At 39.0% G+C, this 10536-nt stretch overlaps 1 protein-coding gene across 2 annotated transcripts in view; it reads right to left on the minus strand.

Moving 5' to 3' along the window:
* Window positions 1-10272, minus strand: part of DDX43 (DEAD-box helicase 43) — a 16253-nt gene extending 5981 nt beyond the window's left edge. The window contains exons 1-9 of one of the 2 annotated variants that reach the window (XM_017643526.3): window positions 8079-10271; window positions 6136-6191; window positions 5330-5456; window positions 4389-4517; window positions 3140-3221; window positions 2052-2208; window positions 1443-1561; window positions 896-1006; window positions 401-542 (exon numbers count right to left, since the gene is read on the minus strand). In XM_017643526.3, coding sequence (XP_017499015.3) covers window positions 401-542; window positions 896-1006; window positions 1443-1561; window positions 2052-2208; window positions 3140-3221; window positions 4389-4517; window positions 5330-5456; window positions 6136-6191; window positions 8079-8328 — 1173 coding nt within the window. In that variant the 5' untranslated portion in view covers window positions 8329-10271. Of the gene's footprint in view, window positions 1-400; window positions 543-895; window positions 1007-1442; window positions 1562-2051; window positions 2209-3139; window positions 3222-4388; window positions 4518-5329; window positions 5457-6135; window positions 6192-8078 lie in introns of both variants that reach the window. The other variant, XM_073224161.1, reaches the window with a different exon arrangement.
* Between the last annotated feature and the right edge of the window lie 264 nt (window positions 10273-10536).

The following is a 10536-nucleotide window of genomic DNA, read 5'->3' on the forward strand; positions in this document are numbered from 1 at the left end:
TTAATTTCTCCAGGAGAAAATAAGCTATCCATAGTTTTAACAGATTTACTGATTTTTTTCCCCTCCAACTGCCCCCACCCCTCACACACCAAGGCCTCTTCCTGGAGATTGATTTGATTTTTTAAATTGGCCAATAGTTCCTAAATGTAATGAAAAAAACTGTAATGTCCAATATCCATGTGGATTTTAATTTTCTTTTGTACTTACCTATATTTTCCAGCATTTCTAAAAGCCACTAAAATAGAATTATCCTAAAATCCTTATTTTAACATACTAGAAGGAATGGGAGCTATTCCTAGAAATTAAAACTGTTATAAAAAGGAAGCCATTCCAGAAGCCTTTCATTAGTAAGAGCTGAGTTCTTCCTCTTAACTATCCCGAATTCCTATTCCGCGATTACCAAGTAGGTTATGCTTTTCAGGTTGACAAAATCATTCATTTGCAGATCATTCAGTCTTCCAGGAGTTGCAATAATGATATCTGCCCCTTTTGTCAGGCTTTGTATTTGTCTGTTTCTGTCTCCACCACCATATACACAAACACTTCGAAAATAAAACAAAAAACAGGATCATATTCAGGCAAGGAGTATCCCGTCACAACTCAAAATCCCAACGAGCCGACGCATTTTGGGTGTAAAACAAAGTAAAAGGTATATAACTGAAGAGGAGTGTCACGCAGCAGTATTTGCCCCTTTGAGAACTACCCGCACCTACCACCTCACGGTGGTGTGTCCCAAGGAGACATGTTTGCAGCCGCCTTGGCTACAGCTGATTTGGATCAGGGCTAACACCTGACCCACGCTGAGCAGATTCTCTAAATGTGTGAATAATGGAAAATATACAAAGCTACACATGATTAAAATGCTGATGCAGGAATGGCCCCCAAAAGGACTTACCTTTTAAGACCTTTATATGAATATTTAGAACATTCAGCTTCCACCTGAAGAGCTAATTCTCGAGTGGGTGTAAGGACCAGCATGCCAGGTCCATTCCTTTTTTCTCTAGCTCTTGGGAGAGAAAAGAGATCATTAAATTTGCTGTTTCAGATACATGGTGCACTCAATCAGTGCTTTCAAATTTGCATTAACATGTCAACGTTACATATACCCACCATAGAAAGTGGGGAAGTACAGAAAAAGAGCAAAACAATACAATCCAAGGGCCCAGATACCAGCCTTTTGATTAAACATTCTCGAGCGATGATTTTGGATATGATAATCTAAGCAATTTGTTTCCAATGTTTCACTATTAAGACTTTTGGCAGCTATTATGTATTGCTTCCTAAAGTGTTCCGTCCATGTATAGTTGGACCAGCACAGCGCAAGTGCATTTCCCCGGAACAAGGCGTGACCTGACCGATGCAACAGATGGAGGACACTTTAGTTGCCCTTTTGGCACCCATGGTCTAGTCCTTCCAAACAGAACCGTTGTGGGAATGCTTACACTGGTTGAGAATCAAGATGAATAAATCCAGGCATTAAGTAGGCTAAAGTCTTTCCTGTCCCAGTTTGGGCCACTCCTATAAGATCTATTCCTTGCAGGACTATTGGCCATGCTTGTGACTGAAACAGAAGGATAAATATTAAAGTAAGAAATGCATTTCTTTGTCAAGTGTCCCTTCTCTCCCAGCCCCAAACATTTCTGAGGCTGGGCTGGCAGTGCAGGTCTGGGGTGCTCATGAGAGGCAGGTGCCAAATGTTACGTTTCACTCAGAACCCCGTGTGATACATGCTGGATGTGAGTAAACTTGGAGCCCGGCTGCCAGTTACACTTTCTCACTGTTTTTTTTAAAAAGTTAGAATTCTGGTCATCCAGACTGTCTCACTACAGTTCTAATATAAGATAGAGTAACATAAGTCTTGTACTAAAAAATGTATTCCACAATGTCAAAATTTTATTTAAAACTTCAACTGTCTTGAAACAGATTAAGAAAGAAAAGTAAAGTGAATAAAATATGAAAAAAAGAAGAGGCAGTTGCTGCCTGGTAATTGAACTTCTAACAATCAGATGTAGGGAAAAAAGGGTCAGTGAAATATTAGAATTAAAGCATACCTGAATTGGTGTTGGCTTTTGAAAACCTGCCTTTTTAATGTTTTTCATAATGTCAGGGTAACTTTGAAAGGCATCCTCAAATTTACAAGTCGGATTGGGGATAGGACGTTTCTCACCATCCCTTAAGTCATCGCACATTGTATTATAATTTTCTTTCCTTTAAGGAAAAAATAGAACAAATATTACTGGTTTGGTCACTTTACCCACCAAGCCAATTTTTTTTCCAGTATTAGTTTGGGTCATATCTAGAAATTCAACTGCAACTGATTAAAATCAGACTGTTAGTAAAGTTACAGTAAAATATAATTAAGAAATAGAAGTCCATCTTTTTCATATCAAAATAGTTGCAGAGAAGGAAAAAAGTACACTGCAGGTATGAATGGAAAGTTTCATGAAAAGGTTAAGAATAGAATCTGAAATTATATGCATCATGATTCAAAATCGGATTTGGCAAACACTTGAGTCTACAATGCTCTACACATTATTTCCTTAATTTATCCTCAACAATCCTGTAAAGTAGGAATTACTCTCATTTGACAGGTGACAATGAGTACTTGTCCAAGGTTTGAACCTTACCCAAACTCTAGAATAAATGTTCTTTCTGCTATATCATACTATTGCAGTTTTGTATCAGACTTTAATAAAAAAAAATGTTGTCATTGGGACTTTTAGTTCCAGATAATAAGGATCAAAGATAAGTTTTTAAAATATTAATGTATCAATTTCTTTCAATTTTCAAGTTATAGGGATAATTTTCTAAAACTGCTGTCCAATACAATACTAACCACAGATGGTCTTTAAAATTTTTTATTAAAAATTCAGTTCCTCAATTATATTAGCCATATTTCAAGTGTTCAATAGCTATATAGGGATAGTGACTACTCCATTAGATGCAAATATAGCCCATTTTCCATGTTTGCAGAAAGTTTCACTGGCTAGCATTGCTCTAATATACCATGCGGGCTGCAACCAAGTTTTCATTTGAATATGGAAAGTGTAACTTTCAAATATAATCATTTCAAATCTCTGCCAAATGAATTAATTAAAAAACTAACTACACACTCCCTTAAAGAAATAAAAATACCTACCTCCAGTTGTCTATTTGCTCTTGAGACATAGAACTTGTCATTTCTGACTCCATGTAAAAATTTTTCTTAATTGGAGGTAAATCTGGGACAAAGTTGAAAATTTAAACTTTGAAAATGACAATTTAAATTTCATTGACACATTCAGAATAACAGAAATCAAACTAAAATATATACTACATACATTCACCTTGCATAAACATAGTTTTAGATAGTTGCTCTATACTCTGATTGCCAGGCTTATGCCAGTCTCCAAGATAGTTTCCCTTTTCGGTTTGTCTTTCAATTACACTTTTCACTCAAGAAAAGAGATCTTTAATAGTTAAGTATAAAAGAAACCAAATTTTACAAAGCACACAATCATTGCAAATGATGAATCTTCTCTCAAGCACAGTAAATTGATTTTATCATTCTTGAAAATCCATCCCATTACTATCTAGGAATAAAATACTTATTCAGCCCTGATTCTACCCTCTCAAGCTACTTTGTTTTCTTTCTTAAATGTCTATCATATATCTTCCAAACTTAAATCCCTTTTCTGGCCTCTCATCCCAAACCTCCCCAACACACCATCTTGTGCAGGGTGGCACTGGAAATTTGACGCAGACATGGGCTGACTGCCACCGTGGAATTAGTTGTTGGTAATATCTGTCACATGTTAGTGATTAGCTTTCTGATTTTAAATAAATGAAGTTGTATCACTGCCTCATTCAGAGAGGCAAAATTGGCGCCTGAATTTACTTTGATATTCAGTGAATAGAATGTGAAACAATATACACCATAGATAATTCCAAGTGAGAATTTGATTTAAAATTAAACAAATTTTAAAAATCCATCACTTCAAGAATTTTATACTTAATAAATGTTTTTTCCCTTTTCATTTTGCCCTTGGAAGCCAGGACACTCACTCCAAGATCAATTTTTGCCTAATCACAGCAACAATGTTAACATAGGGCTGGCATGTATATATTCCCTTCACTTTCCCCTTGGGACAATTTTCTTTTTATTTCATTAAACTTTTGCAGTTACCTCAAATAAGACAAGGTGTAAATAAGTGTAATACCTTAATTTTCCATTTATAGCATAAATCACAACATAGAAACTTGCATGTCCTGGGACTAATGGCAGCATTTCAAGTTTTACTATCATTTTTCATATAGATTTCATTACTAAAATTAATACATTTGATACAGAATAAAAGCCTCAATTAAGAGAAACACCACCACATGTAAATGTTGGGTGCAGCACTAACCTGACCACTTTTTTCTTTCCCATTTTAAAGCATCTTCTCGAATTTGGTCCCAATCAATCAATGGCTGACCTGCAGCTCTGTCATCTGACCTTTCATCTCTTCTACCAGAAGGTTGGAATGCAACAATATCTGTGAAAAATATTTTTACCAAATTAGTGTCAAAGCAAATCTTAACTGCTACACAATCCTTTAAACCATTTACTGTTTTGTGTTTCAATAACCAGGCAATAATGCTTGAAATTTAGAGTTTTTTAGAACTGCTGTACCATGACAATTCTGTTTATGGTTTTTGTAGTTATTTACTTCAGATTTATGAAATGGAAAAAAATTTAATTTACTGGGAGAAAGTTAAATAGCATGAGATGGGTTAATCAATCTGCTAATAAATCACACATATCACTTCATCTTTACAGTAGTCTTGTGAGGCAGGTGATATCCCAGATTAATGGATAGTCTTAGATGCTTCTCCCAAGAAACATGGAGGCAATGTTGCCATCTGGACCCAAGACTGTTCTTTTTACATCCTTTTTGCCTCTGGAGATGGTTCAATACTGGCTTTTGCTCTAGTCCAAGCAGATCTGAGTTTTGTTTAAATACCAAATAACTAGGCAGTTTTCAAAGTCAGTCATGTTCCAGGGAAGAGCTGGAATCCAGGACTAATCCTTTCTACCACTCATAGAAATGTATTCAAAAGTTATTTTGTTTTTTTTCCTTCACTCATTTGTGGTTAAAAGTAAAACTGCTAGGCTTAACCACAGAGATTAAGTGTTTTAATTTGAGGAAAAAAGTATTCTTGGGTTTCACAGAAAAATATCCTGTAACCAACTAGACTTAGAGATGGCACTCTGAAGCTTTATTATCAGGAAAAAAGCTATTATATGGCTTATAATACAAATGAAATTTAAAAAATTTTACAGGCTTTATGGGCAACAATTACTTACCGACTTGGGGTTCTGATTTGTGGCTTTCTTGTATTTTAACAAGATTGTCTATCATTGCTTTTGCTTTTGTCTGCATTGCTTTGCTGCCAAAAATTTTGATCTCTGCCTGGGAATGCCCTTTTCTTATCTAGGTACAAGAGGTAAAACAGGTGGTTGAGACCGAAGTCCCTTCACCATGCCCCCTTCAAAAATCACTCAACTTCAAGTAGGATAGAATATAAAGTAAATTATAAGGTTTCAATCAATGTCTGAGATATTATGGAAGGCTCTCATGCAAGAAAAGGCCCTAACACCTGATTTGTGTTTTAGAAAGACTGACATGGGGCCACAGGGGAGAATGGCTAGCAGAGGACCAAGCTGGAAGCAGAATGGCCAGTTAGGAGAGAACACCCCAGGTGATGCAGGTTCCCCCTGAGAAATACAGGAACTGGAGAGGGCTCAGGGAGGGACTGGTTGAAGGCTGAGAGGGACGTCATTGATTTTTGGCTTAGGAACCTGGGGAACGATGCTGCTGCTTCCCGAGACTGGGGACACAGGAGCAGCTCAAAAGTTTGAAGGGTGGGGGTCAGGAAGGGCTTGATGGGCAACACTCCCCAGAGATTCAGTGAAGAGTATCTCTAACGATTCTTACCTCCGCGAGTCAAAAAACCTAGACTTGGGATGGACCTCTGCTTAGATGAGTTCTTGTAAAGAATGGCAGTGTAACAGGTTTGACAACTTACCTGAATCACCCAGAAGAACTGAGCAGAAACTAGAGTTAGGAACAAACTACACTCTTTCAGGATTTAAGAACACAGACCACTTACTTGTATTTTGGTGTTTGTTGTACTTTGGATATCTCGTACTTTTGACCCACCACGACCTGTTTTTAAAAATAATTTTTTTAAAGAAGTTGAAACTAACAAGGGGGATTTATCTACTTTCTGCAAAGAACCTTTTCTAGTTCTTTCTCAAATCATCTGAACAGATAGATTCCTAGGGTCCAGTGGTCACTTTCAGTCTGGAAAGGGGAACCAAGAACTTTCTATTGCAAATGTTGGTGGGTGGAAGGAGACTCCTTCCACAGAGGGAAATACTAAGGATACATCATCAGCCCAAGCAAAAACTAACTGGAGCCTAAGTCTTGGCAAGATGTGGAGAAACTGGAAGGCCTGCACACTACGATACAACAACAAAAAATTCCAATTAAAAAAACAGAGGTCTTGAGTAGACACTTCCTTAAAGAAGACAAACAAGTGTCCAACAGGCATCTATGAAAAGGTCTAAAACCCAGGGCAATGCAAATCAAAACCACAAAATCACCTCATGCCTGTTACAGTGGCTGTCATCAAAGACAATAGATAAGTGTTGAGGATGGAGAGAAAAGGAACCCTTGTGCCTGTAGGTGGGATTGTAAACTGGTGCAACCACTATGGAAAACAGTATGGAGGTTCCTCAAAAAAATTGGAACTACTGTGATCCAGCCATACCACTTCTGGGCTTTCATGCAAAAGAACTGAAATCAGGATCTCAGTGACGTATGCCCTCCCATATTCACTCAGCATTATTCACAATACCTAAGAGGTAGAAACAACCTAAATCAACAGCTGATGGGATAAAGAAAATGTGGTATATACAATGGAAGTTTTCAGCCTTAAAAAAGGAAACCCTTCCATTTGCAACATGGGTGACCCTTGAGGACACTATGCTAAGCATAATAAGCCAATCACATGCAAAAAAATAATGCTACTTCTAAGGGCTATCTAAGTAACCAAACTTATAGAAACAAAGTAAAATGCCAGGGATGGGGGAAGGGGGAAATGGGAAGTCGTTCAATAGGTAGATTCAGACATGCAAGATGAAAATGTTTTAGAGATCTACTATGTAGCAGTCTTACAGTTAATACTATACTGCACATTTAAACTCATTATATGGAAATTTGTTGTATTTACCACAATTAAAAAGAATGGATCTAGAACCAACATCAAGTCGTGCTCTCTAGCACGGTGCATTTCACAGGTGTTCACTAGTTGTTGAGAGCGTAAGTGATATTTATTGCAAACCTAGTGGCTTGCATTTACGGAGCGTCACTCTTCAGACCTTTGAGCCAAGCCTCCTTGAAGGGGTCAATGAACCTGTGGCTGGTCTAGCAACCAGTCTTCTATTGCTCTACTTAATATCACACAAAATCTGTGTGTCTTTTCAAGAGATTAAAAGGGGAGTACAGCAAAATATTAGCTTCTATACCTAATGGGCAAATGCTGGAATTTATCCTCAGACCTAATGGCAATAATGGGGCAAGTCTAAATTCCAATCATTACTAAATGCTTTTCAAAAATGAACTTAAGATATACTAAGAAAAAAGATCCTGATTTTCAGATCAATCCTATCAAGTTAAACTAAGTTCAAGATGTGGCTAATGCTCTGAGCAGCCCTATAATAATATCCTACACTTTCTCATCTTTGGTTATTGGTTCAAACAGACGGATATCAGCATGCTTTCTGGATCATTTCGGGGTAAGCTGTCAAGGGTCTGATTTTCATCTCAAAGATTTCATAAATCTAAGTTTGCTCCCCGAAACACCATCTCTAAAACACCAAAACACCACCTCTGAAATATTAAAAGGTGCATTAAACGACATCATTCTAGCACCAGAAGGCATTAAAGACATCGCAGGGAGAAACCTTGAGTCTCGTTAGGCAGCTGGTTGGAGGCGAGGCGAGGCGGGCGGGGAGCTCTGCCCAGCCCCGCCGGCGCACCCCCTCTCACCGATCACCGTGCCGACCCAGTCGTTCTTCAACCCAAAGCACAGCGGCGCTTCTTGGGGGCCGGCGGCCGCAGGCTGCGGGGGGCCCGCGGGGTCCCTGCGGCCGCCACCTCTGCCGCCCCGACTGCCCCCGCGACCGCTTCTATTAGGCTCCTCCTCCGGCCTCCTTTCCGGAGCCTGGGACATTGCCGAGCTTCGCCGAGAAGCAACGACCCCGGGAGAGGCGTTGGCGTATGCTTCTCGCCCAGACATGGTTCCGTGAAGAAGATCCGGCGCGTTCGACGTCGTTCGCGGCCGGCTCTGCACGTCCCGACCGCGCCGTCGGAGACTGGTCGTCCGAAGCCGCCACGCAGCCGCTTCTCCAGGCGCCCGCGCGAGGCCAGCCCGCCCCGCCCCGGCCTCCCATTGGTGGACGAGACGTCGGGGGAGGGGCCCTCACGAGTCGACCAATCCGCTCTCTTAGTCAGGGCGCCCTTTGAACCAGTGAGTGCGCGGAGTCTGTTTCTTTCTGGGCGTGGGACTTCCCGCGCTCCCTGCGTGTTGCCCTGCTGAGCTTCCACCCCTAGCAGCCCGCACTTCCCGGGCTACAAACGTGTTTACTCGTGGCTGGTAAACATCAGTCACAACCTGACCCAATGCATACGTAAAATTTTTGAAACAAAAGGTTGACAAAACAGCCTTGCTTTTGCTGAGAGTTTTACCATTGCTAGTAGTTTTGCCAAGTGAGCAGCACTTTGACATATTTAAGCCGATATTAGTTTTTAAAATGTTGGTTGTAATGCACAAAATTTAATGACCCACAGTTTAGAAATCTCTGGCCTGAGAGTCGTTTCTTCAAAACTTAATATTTGCTGTCGTTTTAGAGCTAATTAAATAAATTGAATAAATGCTTGTAGCACTCCCATCATTGCGGTGTGGCTTTGTGGCTGGACATCCTGTTTTAGGGGTGCAAGCAAGCTGGGAATGCTTCTGCTTTCTTCAAACTGCCTGAACAAATCTCATTTCAATCATTCATCAAACATAGTAGACATCTATTATAATGCTAGGCACCTGTCTGTGCCTAGGACTGGAAAATGAAAGTATTAGACCTGGTTCATCTCGGGTTGAATGGGTTAATTCACATGGATTAACTATAACTCTTAATATGATCATCTGTGTATAAATAGGATTACAGTGCTAATGGAGCACCCAGGAAACAACAAAAACCTAAATGCATATGTATGTAATCTTCATTCTCGAATCCTTAATCTGAAATGGATAGTATTCATGATCTTTAGAAAGGAATTTTGCTGAATTGGATTTGCTAATGTTTTGTTGAGGATTTTTGCATCTATCTTTATGAGAAACATTTTTTGTAGTTTTTTGGCAATGTCTTTGGTTTTGGTATTGGGCCAGTGTTAGCTTCATAGAATGAGTTAGAAAAATTCTCTCTGCTTCTATTTTCTGAGAGGTATCATGGAATATTGGTATAATTTCTTCTTTAAATGTTTGTTAGAATTCACGAGTGAACAAGTCTTGTTTGACAATTTCTCTTTTGCAAAGTGTGGGTGAAACTGTAGCATTTCTAGAGTATCTGGCCTGGCTTTAGTTCATTTGCATATCCTCAGGGGTGGAGAGAAGTTCATCTCCATGTCAATGGATAATTACCTGGGCAACAGAGGGCGTGTCTGAACCTGAGAGTTTAGGGGGAGGGGCTTGCTTGCTTGCTGGCTTGCTTCTTCAGGAGCAGGAGAGATGGCCCTGGACTACAGTTTGTAAGCAGTAGACGGGTTTTAAACTTTATTTCTCCCTTTGACTGATTTCGGTTTTTAGAGGTATTTAGAGGTAGATTTCCTCTCCCCGGACTTACACAAAGTTATTAATTATTCAATTTCTTTAATAGATATAGGCCTATTCAATAGTTTGTCTATTTCTTCTTGTGTGAGTTCTGGCAGATTAAGTATTTCAAGGAATTGGTTCATTTCATCTAAATTCTCAAACTTGTGGGCATAGACTTATTCATAATATCCCTTTATTATCTTTTAAAGTCCATGGGATCTGTAATGATATCCCATCTTTCATTTTGATATCAGTAATTTCTGTCTTCTCTCATTTTTTTTTGTTAGCTTGGCCAGAGGCTTACTGATTTTATTGATTTTATTTTTCCCCGAAGAACGAACTTTTGGTTTAATTGATTTTTCTGATTTCCTATTTTCAATTTCATTGATTTATGCCATAATTTTTATCATTTCTTTTGCTTACTTTAGATTTAATTTGCGTTTTTTCTAGTTTCTTAAGGAGAAAGCCTAAATGATTTATTTCAGATCTTTCTTCTCCCCTAATATATGCATTCAGTGCTATACATTTCCCTCTAAGCACTGTCTTCACTGCATCCCACAAATTTTAAATTGTGTTTTCATTTTCACTTAGTTCAAACTATTTTTTAATTTTTCCTGAGATTTTTTTTTACCCATATGTTAC

Source organism: Manis javanica, chromosome 16 (genome assembly GCF_040802235.1).
Source record: "Manis javanica isolate MJ-LG chromosome 16, MJ_LKY, whole genome shotgun sequence".
NCBI lineage: Eukaryota > Metazoa > Chordata > Mammalia > Pholidota > Manidae > Manis > Manis javanica.